The sequence below is a fragment of the Rhamphochromis sp. 'chilingali' genome (assembly GCF_963969265.1).
Source record: "Rhamphochromis sp. 'chilingali' genome assembly, chromosome: 2".
In the NCBI taxonomy this organism is placed as follows: Eukaryota; Metazoa; Chordata; class Actinopteri; order Cichliformes; family Cichlidae; genus Rhamphochromis; species Rhamphochromis sp. 'chilingali'.
The window spans coordinates 34,938,658-34,955,900 of NC_137930.1; the positions used below are offsets into that span (position 1 = coordinate 34,938,658).

The 17,243-nt window shown below is 38.5% G+C and overlaps 2 protein-coding genes across 6 annotated transcripts in view; both read right to left on the reverse strand.

Moving 5' to 3' along the window:
• Positions 1–6,401, reverse strand: part of LOC308383877 (uncharacterized protein) — a 119,483-nt gene extending 113,082 nt beyond the window's left edge. For both annotated transcript variants that reach the window (XM_080862060.1, XM_080862059.1), the window contains exon 1: positions 6,076–6,401. In XM_080862060.1, coding sequence (XP_080718186.1) covers positions 6,076–6,199 — 124 coding nt within the window. In that variant the 5' untranslated portion in view covers positions 6,200–6,401. The remainder of the gene's footprint in view (positions 1–6,075) is intronic.
• Positions 6,402–7,766: 1,365 nt separating this feature from the next.
• cacna1bb (calcium channel, voltage-dependent, N type, alpha 1B subunit, b) overlaps positions 7,767–17,243 on the reverse strand; it is a 228,589-nt gene continuing 219,112 nt past the window's right edge. For all 4 annotated transcript variants that reach the window (XM_080876258.1, XM_080876257.1, XM_080876256.1 and 1 more), the window contains exons 48-49: positions 14,334–14,557; positions 7,767–12,690 (exon numbers count right to left, since the gene is read on the reverse strand). In XM_080876258.1, coding sequence (XP_080732384.1) covers positions 12,124–12,690; positions 14,334–14,557 — 791 coding nt within the window. In that variant the 3' untranslated portion in view covers positions 7,767–12,123. The remainder of the gene's footprint in view (positions 12,691–14,333; positions 14,558–17,243) is intronic.

The following is a 17,243-nucleotide window of genomic DNA, read 5'->3' on the forward strand; positions in this document are numbered from 1 at the left end:
CACTCAAGTAAATATGTAGTTAATTGAACTAAAGGACTGTCTGTGCTCCAGTTTTAGCGAGTCAAATTCTAGATTTTTAAAGTGTTGGTAACTAATTAGCGGGCTTGTGTACCCTGCACCTTGCTGACTAATCTAGTTTTAGCTGACAACTTAACACTGTATCCTCTTATCTGAATGTGGATTTTTTTAACATGTGGCTAAAAAACCAAAAACAAAGACTATGACACAAAAAAAAAAAAAAAAAAAAAAAAAAAAAATAGCGTGTGCAGCAAGAACAGAGATTAAGTATGTCTTACTGGTATGAGACAACATTGCATCACCTGGCATCTATTTTGCAGAACACAAGCATATTAAGGCAGTTACACATGTCCCACCTGCAGCAGTTAAAACCGGCCTCCTGGCTGCACCTCGACTTTTTTTAATGATGAATTGCAATTATATGATAGTTTAAATGTGTCCCATGGGGCAAATCGTTGCCAAATAAAGTCAAGATGTGCTATGAGACACAAATATAAATTAGTAATCGTTTTGACCACTAGGGGGCAGCAGAAACAAAGTGAGAACTACACTGACTTGCACAATTAACCAACTTAACAAAGTTACTGGTGAACAGTTGCAGTCCTGGTCTTCACTGCTATATTCACATGCTGGTTGCAACTGTGTCTGTCTTTTGTTGGATGCTAAGAACATAGTGCATAGTGGGGTTTTATAATGCTATAAGAGCAGTGAAGGCAGTAAAGATGCAGTACAAAAAATAAGATGCTCAATAAAACTAACAGGAGTTGAAGATTCCTACAGGATCATCTCAGCAAAACTCCTTTAAAGAATAGAGAAAGCATAAAGGTGGCTACCTTTAGTTTAAATATTTTATCTCCAACTATCTATTCATATCCTGTTTCACTTGAAAACAAACTGTATATTAATGATGGACATTGTTGAATCACCTTATTTGCATTTTTTTCATGGACAGCAGGGTGTTGCAAAAAGACATCAAATAGTATAGAAGTGTGAGAAAAAGCTCCTGTTTCTCTCTTAGTCTGGAACCTCAGTCAAACTAAATGCAATATAATGCTCATTTTTCATTTAATTCCTTTTATATAGTTTACAAAAAGTCCCTCAGTTTGTCAGTTTCACTCGTCATTCATCAGGTGTGGTTTCAAAACACCAGTATTCCGATGGCCAAGCGTTTACTTAAGGCTTCATAACCTTATTTTAGAAGTCTTTGTGGCAGTATCCATCTTTTATATACAGGCTGTGTTTTCATGAAAAAATCATTTTTCATTCTTCATAGAAGTGTCACAGTTTAACCGGTGTACTACAGCACTATTTGGAGCATGGCCAGTACATTGGTAAAAATGAAATGAATTTCAATATGTGCCTATACTGCTCCTTTGTGGTACTTTAATGGAAAACAGTTTTAAATCAAACCACTAAACATAGTTAATCAACTTAAGGAATGTAAACTGGCACACCACAAATAAAACAGTACCACTTGTAATACCAGGTGCAACGTGCTCTTATAGTCACCGCAAGGCAGGTGTTCAACATTTGCAACTAATTCCTACGTAGTGAGTGGACACAAATATGCGTGTTAAACAAGTGGAACCACAAACAGAAACAACTGCATTGTTAAACTGTCCTGTGTCTTTGTGTCTTACGGACTGTAATTGTTGGTCTCACCGATGTGGCCCGACAGTGGGGTACAAACTGGGAAATGATACCACAAAGCCTTTGCTGCAGTAATGTTGTAAATTGTCAAAAAATAAGAATGAAAAGTTATTTTTTTCACTTGTGTGTAATATCAAACATCTGAGGAACTTTGTCTGTACACTATCAACCCACTCTATCTTCCATCTGGTTCCAGTCGGCTTGAGAAGAGATTGCAGATGGAAAGTTGTTCTGGTCCAACATATGGTTTGCACCTAGCCATCTCCACCCGCATTTTTTTTAAACAAATCTAACCACAAGCTGTGGTCTGCTCCACACCCAGAACCAGACCGATGACCCAGTCTATGCATACAACAGGGAATAGCAGCACACATGCTACAGTGTGCGTGGGCCTCCGTCTGGTTAAAAGCTGCCTAATGGGCTCCAGATCAGGGCTTGCCAGCCACTAAGGCCCACGATTATGTTTCATTGGATGCAGATGCCTGGTTATGGATCCGGCATAATACTGTCGGTGACATCATGAGCTCAACCTGCTGGGAAGCGCATGAGTATCTCTGTGACATAGCTGGTGCTGTGCTTTTGATCTGGTTTGGCTTTAGGGCTCTGCAAAGTGACATAAGTGTTGCAGAACGTACTGAAAATCACTCTCAGTGACAATAATTCTATAGTAGAGGGAAAAAAATGTAAAAACATGAATGTCAGGTCAGTTAGTGAGCACATTTTTTTGTTTGTTTTCATTTTTTTTTTTTAACAGAAATTAAACCTCTTCATGTTTATGATTCATATCATAGCTGGTTGGCTTGGTTCAAGGCCTTGATTACAAGACTTTTCCATCCATTGTTTGGCATCAACATGGCTACATCCATCTTTTATATTCTCCATGGTATAAAGACATTCATGTACTCAAAATAGCAACTGAGCAGGTGTAAGCATGGACTATATGAAATCTAAAAAAAAAAAAATTCCATTTTCAGTATTTCTATATAGAAACGCGGTGTGCATTCATTGAACCGAAAGTAGAAGAAACATTCAACAAATTTCTAGTGACATATTTTCTGCCCATCAGCTACCAGAGAAATCATCACATCTGCAGTCAGTTCATTGCAATTTCATGGTGAGGTCATTCTGCCAATATCTTCCGCTGTATTTCAAAGCGCAGCATGGAAAGATATCCTTACGCTATATCCTTAGAGTGCTCTCAGAGCAAAAAGTTTTTGAAGTTGTTAAATCTGGTTCAGATTTAGGTTATCTACAGTATATATGATTGAAAACTTAAAAAAAAAAAAAAGCTTACAACTTTGCTCCACTGTCACAGAAGGTCAAGATGGTTAGTCAGCAAATTCAACTTCTGAGGAAAGTGGATGAGTGATGGTGAGATGTATGGAGACACTCAGACACATGGGCATCTCAAAACTTTTCCCAGCAGCTGTTCTGCATACTATGTTCCAGTGATACCCATCTCACAGGGTCAGAGGTTACACTAGCTATTCAAGACATGTTGGAGTATCACAGCTGGATATGGATGACTGAAAGTCATAACTGAATGGATTGGGAATGACAGAAATGCTTACATTCAAGCAGTCATAGAGCTGCGAGTAGGATGCAGGGAAGTGCATCAAGGAGACAAATCGTTCCACGCCAAATTTGGAACAAATGGGCCCAACCCAAACCATGAAAAGCAGCTTTGGTTCAAAAGTAAAGCGGCTTCATAAGCACTGATTACAGCTTTTTTCCTTCTCCACCAGTCTGACAGGTGCAGACTCAGCACTTAAAGACAATGCCGTGCCTTCAAAGCCCAAACACAGCGCCAGTGACAATGAGAACAGATAAAACAAATGTCTAAAATGTGAAAAAGGAATGCTCCACTCATAGTACAGGTGATTTATGGCAGTCATAAGGGGTACAGATATAAAGATGAATGACTGCTGACCTCTTTCTTCTTTTCTTTCCCTCAAACTGCAACTAATAAAGCAAGCCAACGTCTTTGAGCAAGAAGCCAGGATTGAAACGGAACACTGGGAATAAGCTGGTTAATGTTTCTTCAAACATTGTAACTATTTTTAAATCAGTGCTTTTGAAAAGTTTAGTTGGTTATTTTACTCAGGTAGGATCCCTGAGTAAAATAAAAAAGCGTCCCTTTTACACAGTTAGTGTCAGTGTCAGACAGAATTTCTTTGGAATAAAATTCATGGCATGTAACCAATTCTTGCATAACAAAGGTTCATAACTAATAAACCAATAAGTGAAGGTGCAGATGGTCAGTTTGGGGTATCATGCATGTCTTTTTGATGTTTTTGCAGAGATCTAATGGCAAATTTAGCAAAGCTGAATAAAACCACTTAATGACACCACTTTGTTTTTGTTAACTGCAAATTGGTTTGGCTCAAAATTTCTGTTCTATTCTTGTGGTACGCCCTGTCTCATTGTCAAGTCTTGAGTCATTGTATCAGCAGAGTTCAGAAATTCCCAAATGATCTCAGTTACATGTGGAGCCTGGCAAGCTTTAAGTAAAGAAACCCAAAAATAACAGAGGAAATACTGTATACTGTATTTCCTTAGTGTGTTTAATGACACCTGCCATGGACAAAGCTTTTACACTACATCTACAGTAATTCTATGAAAATACTCCATGAAAACATTAAACAGTTCTCAGATGTTTCTGTGTGGCTCTAATACAGATGAACGCAATAAAAAAATTTAATAAAACTCAAATGGGAGAGTAAACACAGTGTGATGGAGAGGTACTCCAGTCATGACATAATCATGTGACTGGAGGAAGTCCAATCTAAGATTCATTTCCACAGCTCTGGGGTGGATTAAAGGGCTCAAAAACTCAATGTAATCCTGCAGCACGTACAACACTGTCACTGCATCAACAAAGAAGCTCCAGACAAGTGAAGGCTCTGATGAGACAACAGGGCTGGCTCTGGAAAGTGATGCTTTGATTAACTAAGACTGTTTGGCACCTTAAACACATTCCATGGGATTTAATAAACTGTGGTGACTTCTGGTTTCAGTTTCCACATGTATTCATTACAAACTAAAGGCATTTTTTTGTGAATGATGTCTCCGGCAACTCTTCTTTTCATCTATATTATCTAAAAATTTGTGATTCTGCCTTGTCTAATTCAGAGATAAAAGCATTTGTGTCTTAGATTTTGTCTTGTCTTAGATAAATTGATAATAAATCTAATTAAAGATGAGCGCAACAATGGCACTCTGGCAGCAAGAATCTATATTTAAAAGGCCTTTTTTTTTGGTGCAACTTTTAAAATTAGGAATACGAGAGACTTTGGTTTAAGGGCTTCCAATTTGCTGATGTGAAATAGTTATCAGCAGGTTTTAATTTGAATAACAAATGTGCTCTAAAAAGCTTTTTAATTAGTATTTTCTTCTTGTGAAGCTGTCAGAATCTTTAAAATACGCCATAAAAATAAGTGGTCTGTGCTCAAAAAGTAAATAAAGAAATATAGTCACAGCCTGATTAGTTCATTGTGGTCTGACTATTCACAGCATGCAAAAACAAAATTATTCCCTCAGTCTACAAACGCTTTAAGTTTGCTCTCACGCCAAAAAGTGATTAGAGGAAAAACATCAGAGCTGGAGCGACTGCAGTTGTTGAGTGTCGGAGGAGCTGCTGATGAGAAGTGAAATATTTTTATCTGGATCCAAATTGCTCTGAAAAAAATGATGTCATGCTGTGTAGCTGACTAATAGTTCATCCTGCTGTTGTCCTGCTGGGTTATAAGCGCCTTTAAGGGGGATGCATCAGCAAATGTGGCATAAAAAAGGAAAATAACACTTTTGCAGTAAAGGGTGAAGAATACAGAAAAAGCACATTTCCTGGATTTCCAAGAAAACTACAATGATTTTATATTTTATGGCACATAGTAGATGACTTTGTTTAATATGGCAGAACTTAGGAGAGAAATGCATTTTATGGGACTTAAAGTGTTGAAAACTGTGCTAATTTCATTTTAAATGTCAGCGATGCCATGTTGCAGGCAGATTGGGACTTTAAAGCAAAGCTGGGTGGAGGGGTGCAAATGTGAAGAATGTGGCTATAAAACTTCTTTAGGTAACCCAATTGGTCTCAGACGTGGAGCGCTGAGCCAGTGCAGGTGTGCTGAGGAAGACGGTGGAAACTATGAAGTGAAGCCAAAGAAAGAGTTTCTGATAGGCTAAATTCAAAGTTTTGCTGTTAATCATCTTTAAAAAAATGAGGTGTGGGGCATGAACATATTTTGTCTTAATAATTGTGACATGCCAGAAATGACTGAGAACCACAGACTCAACGCATCTCCTTGTAAAAGTTTCCACTGCTGCAAGAGTAACCCTGATCTTATCAGTGAGGTTATATTTATTTCAAAAGCAGAGAGGCTCCACAGGTGTTTGCACCAATCTTACCTGTTTGCAGCATCCCGGAACCGGATTCTCCCCCGAAGTCGACCGATGCGTCGTCAGGTGAGGCGTTGCTCGTCGTGAGGAGCCCGAGAACGCAAACTGTCCATTTTAACAAACAGAGCAACATCTTCCCGGTGTGGCCGCCTTTATGCTTCAGAAATGAAACATATGCAAACTAGAAAAGTACTGAAAGTCTGAACTGATCCGGTTAAAGAGCAGTCAAAGTGGGGAACATTGCTGAATCGTACTTTTTCTATAATTCTGCAGTTTTAATAGGAGCGAAGTGCAGAGTAACTAACTCTTCATCCTCTTCACCTCTCCTCATCCTCCTTCTCAGCCAGCAGCAGCTTCTCTCCTCCTGCAGCTGTATCACATCACTGCAGAGCCAAACGAGCAAAGAGAAGCCCCGCCCCTCTCCTGTTGACCAATTAAATCCCTGCAGGGCCTCCGCCCATTTTTGTTTTCGAGCCTGTCTTCAACTTACTTTTAATTTGTTTGTTTTGAAAAATTGACTCGTTTCCCTCTCTCCACCTCCCAAGAGATGGTTAGAACTTTTGTAATTCCACTCCAAACATACAACATTGTGAGGTGCAAACACAGGCTACAGTACCAAGCTCACAATCCAGGAACCAAAAACAGGAAGCAGTATAGGCAAAGGTAAAAGGGTAAAGGTAGGAAGAACGCCTACTTGGTAAAGTAGGAGACTGGCTGGACATGGGTTAGGGAGATTAAACACTCGTCAAATGTGCAGATTCCAAAGCTACTTGAGACCAATATGGGTTTCTTAAAAACTATGAAATTTTAATAAAATATATCCTCCAGCATGGCAAGTGCACAGTGTAGCAGTGTTTTTTATATCAAGTAATTGAAACGTTTGAATAAGAGGCGGGGATGGAGGAGTCAAAAACACACTTGATTTCTGATAAGTAGACAGGAAGTCAAGTCCTCTGACCTCTGGTCCACTTGTTTTGCTTTAAATTTTGCTTACTGCCTTTTCATCTACTGCTTCCATGTCTCTCACCATCATAACTACTTGTTTTGGTTTAGAACAAGTCTTTCACAACATAACACCTACGTTAATCTTCCAGGTCCTTGTGTTTTTTCTGTACCTCATCAAAGACTCTATATAAAAGAGAGATGTAATGCCTCACACCTGTATCCTTTTTTTATAGCCAGCATGAAGCAACTCATGTGCTTAATAAAAAGACTTCTGGTTATATGGAAGACTTTGGGTGAATGGAATTTGGCTTTCTTGCTCGTTACGTTCATGATGACTTTATCATCATACTGAATACATGTTTATTTATAAATGATGGTTCCTTGTACAGAAAGACACATATAACATGTTATGCATGTAACAGCTTGTCAATCACCCAATATGCTTGTGATGTCTGGTTCAAACAACGGCTGATTACATCTGTACTCATGTGGTTGGCATCCTAATCTCCAGATACCAGGTAGCACAGCACCAGTTTTAGTGTGTTTAAAACTTGAGAAGCCGGGATTTGTTAAAATTCCTATTTAATTAATGTCTACTGAATGCTTACCTTCCTTTTCCTTGTAGAAACCACCGAAGGTCTCAAGCTAACAAAAAAATGTTAGCTCTAATAAAATGGTAAATAATACCAAACTCAATCAAGAGACATTTCAAGGAAATCTTCAGACACCGACATTTCATAATCATACCTCTTTATTCAATGACTTATATTCATACAAAATCTATAGGTAGAGTCCAAATGACTGCAGGACAGTCAAGTAACAGATCAGGCAGCGAAGGATCAGCCACTCCAGAACCTCTAATCTGCTTCCACTTTGGTGGTTCTGTGAGAAAATGTTATTCAAGCTTGTTTTCTTTTTTTTTCTTTACCTGAAACCGATACATCGTTTGTTTAGATAATCAGAAAATACAACCAAGGAACGAATTGTACAAATCATGGACATAATGAAGCCAAACAATACTTCTATTATTATTATTATCTTTGTTTCTTTTTTTTCTTTTCTTTTTTTAGCACATGCACATTTTCTTTTGAGAACATGCAAAGAGGACATGTCCAGAGGGGGATGGGAGGGGAGCTTTAGAAAACTGGAAGAGGAAAACTTGGCACCCTGGTTACGTAGGGCTCACTGGAGGTTTGAAAATAAGGTCTTTGACATAAACACAAATCTCTGCCCCAATATAGCAACTTGCAATGAGACAACAAGCAATCTATTGTTGCCCTGATGAAGAACAGAGTCACACCTTTATGGTCTAAAATCCCGTGAGATCCATCAAGTACATTGCACAATTAAGAGAAAAAAATTACAACTGTATCTGGATAAAATCAGACCGGGTTAGAATATTTGCAAATAATTTGCATGTTTATAAACTTGCCAGAACAAAATAGGCACAGAGGTTTTGTACTATAATAAAAGCAGGAGGTTTTTCAGATATCAGATAACAAGGACTATAATCATCACCTCCATGGTTGATATAAGAAACAAATTCTTGCCTATTTTCAAAGCTTTACAACCTAATGTATAGCAGTGTACATTTAAGTAGCAGGCTGTCATTAAAGAGAACTCTTTCAGCCATGTACTTTAAAGGATAGGGCTGGCCATGTTCTGCACTATTCCTATTTGGAAGCCAATAAAAGAACTAAACAAAGAGTGGATTTAAGTATTCTCTGTGTATTCAAAACTGCTGCCCAGAAACGATTTAAAATTCATCAGTGAACCACACGCTTGCACTGGGTGACACTTTCCTTCCTTTCCTAAACAACAGTTCAAGTCCCACAAACACTTTCTTACTATCCAATAATTTTAATACTCAAATTTGTGACAAAATAACAGTTTTCAGTGACTTTTCTTAGGATATTTATGAATGTGTAGATTCTGTAGGTAAGGACCAATATTTTTGATACTGTAAGTTAACTGGATTATATAGTATGGTTTAGATATTACATATTGCTTTATTGACCTCTCATGTTTAAACGCGCTTAAGATGCATGTAGCTAAATCAAAATAAAGCACTGGCCCTATATCTTAAGTTAGATTTAAAACTTTGCTAAATGTGACTCAGAATAAAATATAGGATTCATTTAACAAGAACAAAATTTAGGAAAAAGAAAAATAATTAATGTGTTTTTTTGGATCAGTTTATGTGGTTTAGTTGAGGCTCTAATTGAACATAAAAAAAACCCTTTTGTTGTTAGCGTCACGAGCAAACTAATACATGTAAGCTAGCCTGTTAGAAATGCTTGTACTGGACTTCACGTTGGTTTTCACTGCTGCAATTCATATTGAAATACAAAATACACCAGGCCTTGTGTACAGTTGTAGTACCAGTTTCATTAATCCCACAAAATTTTGGCTGAAATTCAGTTTTCATTTAATTTACACTTCACAATCCTATTGTCAGCTAGCAGATCAAGCTACTCATGAGCATTTTGGCTAACCTTACGATACAGAAAATAACATCTCTGACATCTAGTATTTTTAACACTTTTAAAGGACTGATTGATGAAATTTTAATGCCTTAATTTTAGATAATAAGTGACCATGCTCTAAAAATGAACAGTTAAAAACAGATCGGTGCCCTAATGTAGCAAAAGTGATACTGGAAGATAAATTGACATCTTTAGTCCACAGGGGTAAAAGAATGGCATCAGTTAGAGATGTCTGCAATCATAACCCAGTGTGCTTAAACAATGAAGTAGCATCACATAACCAGAATTACCAGATCGCTGCATTTTATTAGTTAACCCCCCGATTCTTTTAATATTAATATTCTGCATTTTATATATTCTTTAATATATTCTTACATTATTTATATATGTTTTAATATTCAAAAAAATTATAGTGAAATATAAAAATGAGATGACAGAACAGGAAATGTCAGGCTGGTTATCCTTTTCATCAGAAAGCTCCAAAGTCATTGCAACAGAGATTTTTCAATATTAGTTTTCAAGAAGGTTTTAAGATTACATTTGCACTAATTTTATATGCACTTTTTAACTTTCTAAAGATCAATATAGAGCTGGAAATGTTTGCCAACAAATTACTAGCACCAACCCAAGTAGTTTTTAAGTTGAAAAACATTTCTAAAGTCTACAGTAACTAAGTTTAAAAAAATAATTGAAAAAAATACTCTACAAACACAAAATGTAAGATATGAAATTTATAAAATTATATTTTGTTATCTATTCAGAAAGGTTGCCATTGCTAGTTGTATAAATGGGCTTCAGGCTAATAAAGCACAGAAAGAACTGAGTTTTGGTTTGAAATTTGTTGACTGTAAAGAAAATAGAGTATTGCAAGCCTTATTCTGTGAGGATTTATACCCTGCCCAGTTGGAAGAGGTAAAGATTCAGAGGAGTTGGTACAGGTCTGGTTCAGCTCTCACTTTTGAGTGACATAAAACCACTTCATTAACAATCTGAAGAATCTGGCTCTCCCAGCAAGTTTAAAAACCACTACAATTATTTAAAAATACAACTTGACCCAAGTCTGGAAAGAGAAGAACACAGTTTTATATTTTGGGTGGTTCTATCTGAGTAGGCGTCGTGCAGTCAACTTGCAAACCTCAAAAATGCCCTGTGAATTCACTTATATCCACTTGGATACCATTCGTGCCTTTAGTGTGTGTTGTCAGTTAACTGTACACATATGATACATTTACAATTTACAGCTCTTCACACATGAATGTAAAATTTGGTCACAGTCACACTAAAGCCTGAATCTGGAGTTTCCAGAGGGTAAAGCTACAGGGCGGATGAAGTGTCGTCTTGTTGCATAGCCCTACTTTAAGTCAACAGTCAGCAGCAACAACACAACTCTTTATTGTACCTATAAATACGCACACAGGTACCCTCGCGCAAAACTTTGTCTGAGGAAAGATTAGAAGATAGGAAACCCGTGAAATTTGGGCAAATATGGCCAAGAAGGGATTTGCTTGAGGAGGCAGATTTGTCTGGATGTGAGATTCATGTTCAGAAAATCATAAAAAAAAATGGCACTTTTCCCCTCATTCAGAGAATGTTTTCTACCAAATGTCTGGCAGTATATCTGAAAGAGAAAGGCAAATGCTTACCACACACCCTCAGGCAAAAGTACAGACACTATTTTGACAACCCTGGCATGCACTACACTTTGGATCTCTAATTTTAATCTTCCTACGAAAAGATTCATCACAAAAGAAATGTTTTGTTTTGTTTTTGATTTTTTGCTTTCAACCCAGATTCAAACACAAGTTTTGTTCTGACCACGTTTTTTTTGTTTTTGCTTTTGCGTTTTTTTAGCTACACCCAACCTCCACTGACCCAAAGTCAGGCTCCATTTTAATACATTGTGGTAAAAGAGGCACTTAGTAGTTAGCCACTTAATGTCAAAAACGAGTTGTTCTAGTCCCTATGTGCTCTCACAAAATTACATCTGGGAGATTTTACAAAAGTGGGATTCTAAAAACTCAACTCTGGTCTTATCTTAAGTCATTGTGTGACTCTTGTGTTTACTGGGTGTTATGACAGAATTTTAAGACATACATTAAAAACAAAAAGCTTTCCTAATCTGCTCTGGTAAAGATGTGCTGCAATACAATAAAGAAACAAACCAGGAGAAAGCAAGAGAGAGAAATTTGGTAACAAAATAAGACATACAGCAATAAAAAGTGTGGTGTGGGCAGTCATATCAATGCCGGGGATGAGCATCAGTCTAAAGCACAAACAACAGGGATATTTTGGCTTTTGTCTTCTTCTCCACTGAATATACTGGCCAAGGCAAAATACTTGAGAGCCTCCACGTGTGCGCTAATTCCAGTGCAGGTAAAGGGGTTAGAAAAAGTCAGTGTTTTTCTCTTGAAAGTGGTTGATATATTAAAAAGACAGTAACACTAAAAAGCTGTAATTATTTCTGATCCCCTCTCAGAGCGCTTTCCACTGACTTTCCCTCATCGTGTTTTCTTCTGTATCAGTCGCCTGGCCTCCTGTTGTACCAGCTCCTGACCTGAGCGCTGAGCAGCACTCATGAGCTGCCCCATTCTAGCTAACAGCAGGCTTTCTAAAATTTTCTGCCACGTTAGCACCAGTCATCCTCCTCCCTCTCCCTGAGACTTCCTGCTCCTCTATTCCCAGGCCCAGACGAAGAGTTGACCCCAAGAGTGAAGTGGTACCCATTAGGCATGACCACTGCTCGGCCCTGTGTGGTGGGTGCTGTGACGGGTGTAGCAGTAGTTGGGTGAGATGCGGAGGCTGTAGAGGAGGCAGCAGTTCTGGCAGAGCGGCCTCCTCCTTGGCTGCTTAAAGCATCCTGGAAGTCCTCCTCATCAAGGAGAGCCTTCTGAGACGAGTCCTGCTGCTGCCGGTTTAAATTAGGGTCAGACCCAATTCGAGTAATTGGTATTGGGGACTCCTCGTGGGCTCCGAGTAAGCGATCATGCTCTGAAAGACCACGGCTGAAGCGAGTCTGGTGCCCTGTTGTAGCCATGATGGCACTGGATGGGAGATTGGAGGGGTTGGTAGTCTTGTAGGCCACAGCGGGACGAGGGGTGAGGGGCGTCTGGGGGAGCTGCCTGCGACCACGACCCGGTGTGCTTGAACCAGATGGAAGTGTCCCGTGGCCAGATTTAACCACACTGCCGCCATGCTGAGAAAGGAAAGACTGAATGATTTAGTTGCACAACAGCGACTTTGAAGGATTAATCCTTTTTTTTTAGTTTTAATGTTTGTTATTTGTTCACCTGTCCATACATCCTGTAAAGACATCCCTTCTTTATGTTATCTAAAAGCACAATAAGCCACATGGGCACAAATATACAGACCAATGTTACTATGAGAAGGCAGCAGGTTTGTTGCTGTAGTTGCAGACACAAGGGAGGTCCAAGCTGAAACCATTAATTAGGACTGATTTGCATAAAAGCATAATAGCCTTTTAAGAAAAAAACCCCACCAGAAGTGTTTCTGGGGACACAATAATGAGATGGACCAGATGGGGAAGTGACAGAAACCAAAACATTTCAGTTTTTGCAGCATTTTTTTTGTGTTTTCGTTGTGTTTTGTGTGCGTTTGCAGCATTTTTCTGTTTGCTGGTGTTTTCTTAAGTTGCAGTCCATGTGACCTTTCAGTGCTACCATATTAAACCCTAGTGGGGTTGTCCCTTTGAAGGTGGTCCTTAGAGTCACTGACCCATTCTGTCATCATATGAGTCACATGAACCAAGGAATTGGTCATTATAGTCACATGAGCCAAGGTGTGAATTCTTTGAGGCACTACTGCCCCACCTTGCAATCAATTGAGTTATTAAGGTCATGTGGACCAAGGTGTAACTGGGGGCTAAATGCCTGTAATGCGATCTCAGGACCACCATAAAGGTGAAAAACTTTTTTAAAACTGAAGCCTCTCAGATTAAAGGTGGAACATCTTCATGAACCTAAAAAGAATTACAACTGCCTTCTACTCAACAGTTTAGGACTTCCTTTGGGATGGTGCACAACCTGATGAATGTTGGCTAAAAAAAAAAAAAAAAGTATGAACATGCTCTCAAACTCATTCCTCGGATGACATGGACTTAGATACTGTGGACAGCTTAACTGAATACTGCTGAAAAGTGCCTGGTTATAGTTGGAAACACACCTTTCATGATCAGAGAGTTGTTGTCTGCTCTCTGTAAATTGTAAATTGGGCAGGGATAGCTCAGTAGGTAGAGTGGTGGCCCCATGATTGGAAGGTCGGGGTTCGATTCCCCTGAACAGCTACCCTGAGGTACCCCTGAGCAAGGTACCGTCCCTACACACTGCTCCCCGGGCGCCCAATGGCTGCCCACTGCTTCACTGAGTGAATGGGTTAAATGCAGAGAGGAATTTCCCCACGGGGATCAATAAAGTACACTTTCTTTCTTTCTAAACACAGCGAAGAGAGGACTTCCATGGAGAGATCTATAAATATCCGCCATTCTGGAGAAGATCTGAACATGCCTGAGAGGATGAACTTTAATGGGAGATTGCCCAAATCAGGTTTTGATGGAACTCTTCCCAGAACTTACTGATCATTCCTCATACAGCGCGATCACTCAAAAAGATTTTTTTGAAAAACTTAAACATCAAATTATTAAACAAATCTAGAGGCTTTCATTGTTGATTAAGCTCAAAACTGCAATTTAAATGGGTGTTGATGCAAATGTGGATGTAGATTGACTAAGCTGTAAGTCAGGCCACTGTTTGAATACATACAGACTGCATAACAAGCAAGCTGTTAATCACTAAGCCACATACAGTTTGGCAGGTAACTCACCTGTCTGAGGAAACCAGAGTCCTGTCCCTCTCCTGGAGACGTGGATCGGCTGGGACCAGCTGACTTGGTGTGGCTCTGCTCTCTGCTGCCGTAACGCTCACAGGAATAGTAGCGCTGCTTCTCTCCCGCTGAGGAGTGGTGCCTCCTCTCATGAGGCCGACTGCGGTCCCGTTCCCTTGCTCGCTCTCTGGACAGTCCTTCAGCTGAGGGATCGGTAAATGAATCTGGAGGATGGTACCATCAAAATTGTATATAAATAAAGTTATCTGATTATTATATTATCCTACTGGATAACAGTATCTTGGGGTCTTGTTCACAAAGTTAAAAAGACAAGATTGAAAGATGGATTGGTGAAACTTGCCAATACATTGTGGTGAAGAGAGAGATGAGCATAAAAACGACCCTGTTGAGTTACTATTCAATCTACATTCCTACCCCCACCTATAGTCATGAGCATAGAATGAATGAGGACTGAAAGAATGAAACTGTGGATACAAGCAGCAGAAATGAGTTTCCTGCAAAGGGTGAGAAGCTCGGACATTTGAGCAGCCCACTATTCCACACTGAATTTGGGAATTTCTAGGGTTTACAAAGAATGGTCCAAAAAAGAGAGCAGCAGCTGAGATTTTCTTTTTTGTTTGTTTGTTTTAATCAATGAAAGAAAAAGAAAAATTCAAGCTTTCACATTAATATACAATTCAATTTGTAAGGTTTTGGAACAGAGCATTCACAGGAGACCTTTATGAAGTGCTAAGGTACAGACAGAAAAAGAAATCCCCAGCAAAATTCGTCTAATCATATGGAAAGACTGACATGAGAAACTCCTGACTGAAGCACTGCAGAAAACCCTTCACCTACATAACCCGATCATGGAACTTTAATCCTATGAAGAATTTCAGCAGCAATGCCTGAAAGGAAAAGTTTGGATTGCTATCTGTTTCTCTATTGAAGTGATGCCAAGTTCTGGTATTAAAATAGTCTCCTTGTAGATTAAAAGCTAACTAATTAATCAATCAATCATTCAACACTCTTAAATAGTCAGTGTATCTACTGAACATTAGTGTTGTAGGTAAGTTTTATAGGATGTGCCGAAAGATCTAAAGTTATCCAAGAAAGAGGACAATTTAATACATAAAAACAGTAAAAAAAATATTCTTTGTGCAAAACCTAACTAAGGAAGTGTGATGCAGGCAGTTTGACAGCTAAAAATGTCTGTCTAGATATCAGTCAGCCGGTAGCTGGCAGAGGAAAAATCAGGGGATCTTAGATATCATAAACATCTGCGATAAATGTCTTTGTAATCCATCTAACAGCACACATCCATCTTCTTACCAAAATGTTTCGTGTTCTGTAATCCATCACAAACTGCAAAAAATAGTTTTTTTCAAATGTTCATAATTAAGAAACCAGTGGCTGCAAATTCTGACCTTTTGTTCAGTTTACTGCTGTTATATATGGGTACTTTTCATTGTTTCACAAAATGAATGTGTTTTTAGTAGAGACTGGTTGGTTCTTGCTGTTAAATACCTGATTGAGATATTGAACTATAAAAGTTTTCTTTATGTTTTGACATCACAAGAGAAATATTTTATTTCTGTTGGCTGAGGATAAACACAGATTTTGTCACCCAAAACAGGTCGCAGCAGACAGCTGCCCCTCCTAAAGCCTGGTTCTGACAAGGCATTGGCTGATTGTTGGAGTTTTCTCTGTATTATTGTATTGTCCCAACCTTACAATACAAAGGGTGTTGATGACACTGATGTTGTGATTTGGATCTTTATAAAATTGAATTGAAATGCTTTATAAGAGGAGTTTCAGTTCAGTAAAAGTACAACTGTGGCTATAGAATTATGTTTACTGAATTGAATGATGGGTCGAGACATTTTTAAAGAGTTCTCTTTTGTTATTATGTGCTGTACATTATAAATCAAAAATCTTTACTAATCATATAATCAGAGATGGGCTGTAATCCGATTACTCTTTTCAAGTAACGAGTAAAGTAAGGGATTACTATTGCAAAAACAGTAATTAGATTACCGTTACTTTCCCGTAGGAACGCTGCGTTACTAAAACCGTGATTTTCTTGCGAGAATGTCTCACGACAGTGACTTAAGCGAGTGCGAAGTTCGTGACAACAGCTGTGTGCAGATCAACAATGGATAATATATCGAGTGCGGGAGAGAGTATGAGCGTGCAGCGTTTAAAGCGTGGAAGTACTGACCTTACTTTGAGTTTGATTCCATAAAAAGTGACAAAAACATTAGTGTCCGTTGTGCGTGGGAAGAAAACTTATTTTTACAGCGAAAAAACCCCTAAACTTCCAAGCAAGCACCAGTGCACAACGACGTAATGGGAAATTCACAGAGAAACTCGCGGATTCTTCAACTGACCGCGGCACACCTGCACCAGGGTAAACCTCCGCCTACCCTGCTCCTGCTTTACAGATGAAAATAGAGCAACAGGACCGCTGAGTCTTTGACTTTATTTATTTTCTGCTGTGTTTTACTTGCATCTATTTGAAAGAGTGAGTGAAAACACAAAAAATATTTTATTTTATGTGCTGGAATGTGCAGAAAATAGGTTTAAATGTTAAACGAATTTCTTCCAGTCAGAGAATGTTGCATATAATTAAATTTTTGCTTGATGCATAAAGTTAAAAGATTAAAACTAATAAAACAAGTTTTAAAAAGGGACTTTTCCTTTTGATTACATTTTGTATGATGGATTATGTAGAAAAAGTAGAATTGGGCTGAAAGATCTATCGCTTTATCACCTATTCAGGTTGTAAATCGTGTTTTTAAAAAGTAACTAAGTAACTAAGTAATTAATTACTTTTGAAAATAAGTAATCAGTAAAGTAACGGGATTACTTTTTGGGGGAAGTAATCAGTAATTAGTTACTGATTACTTT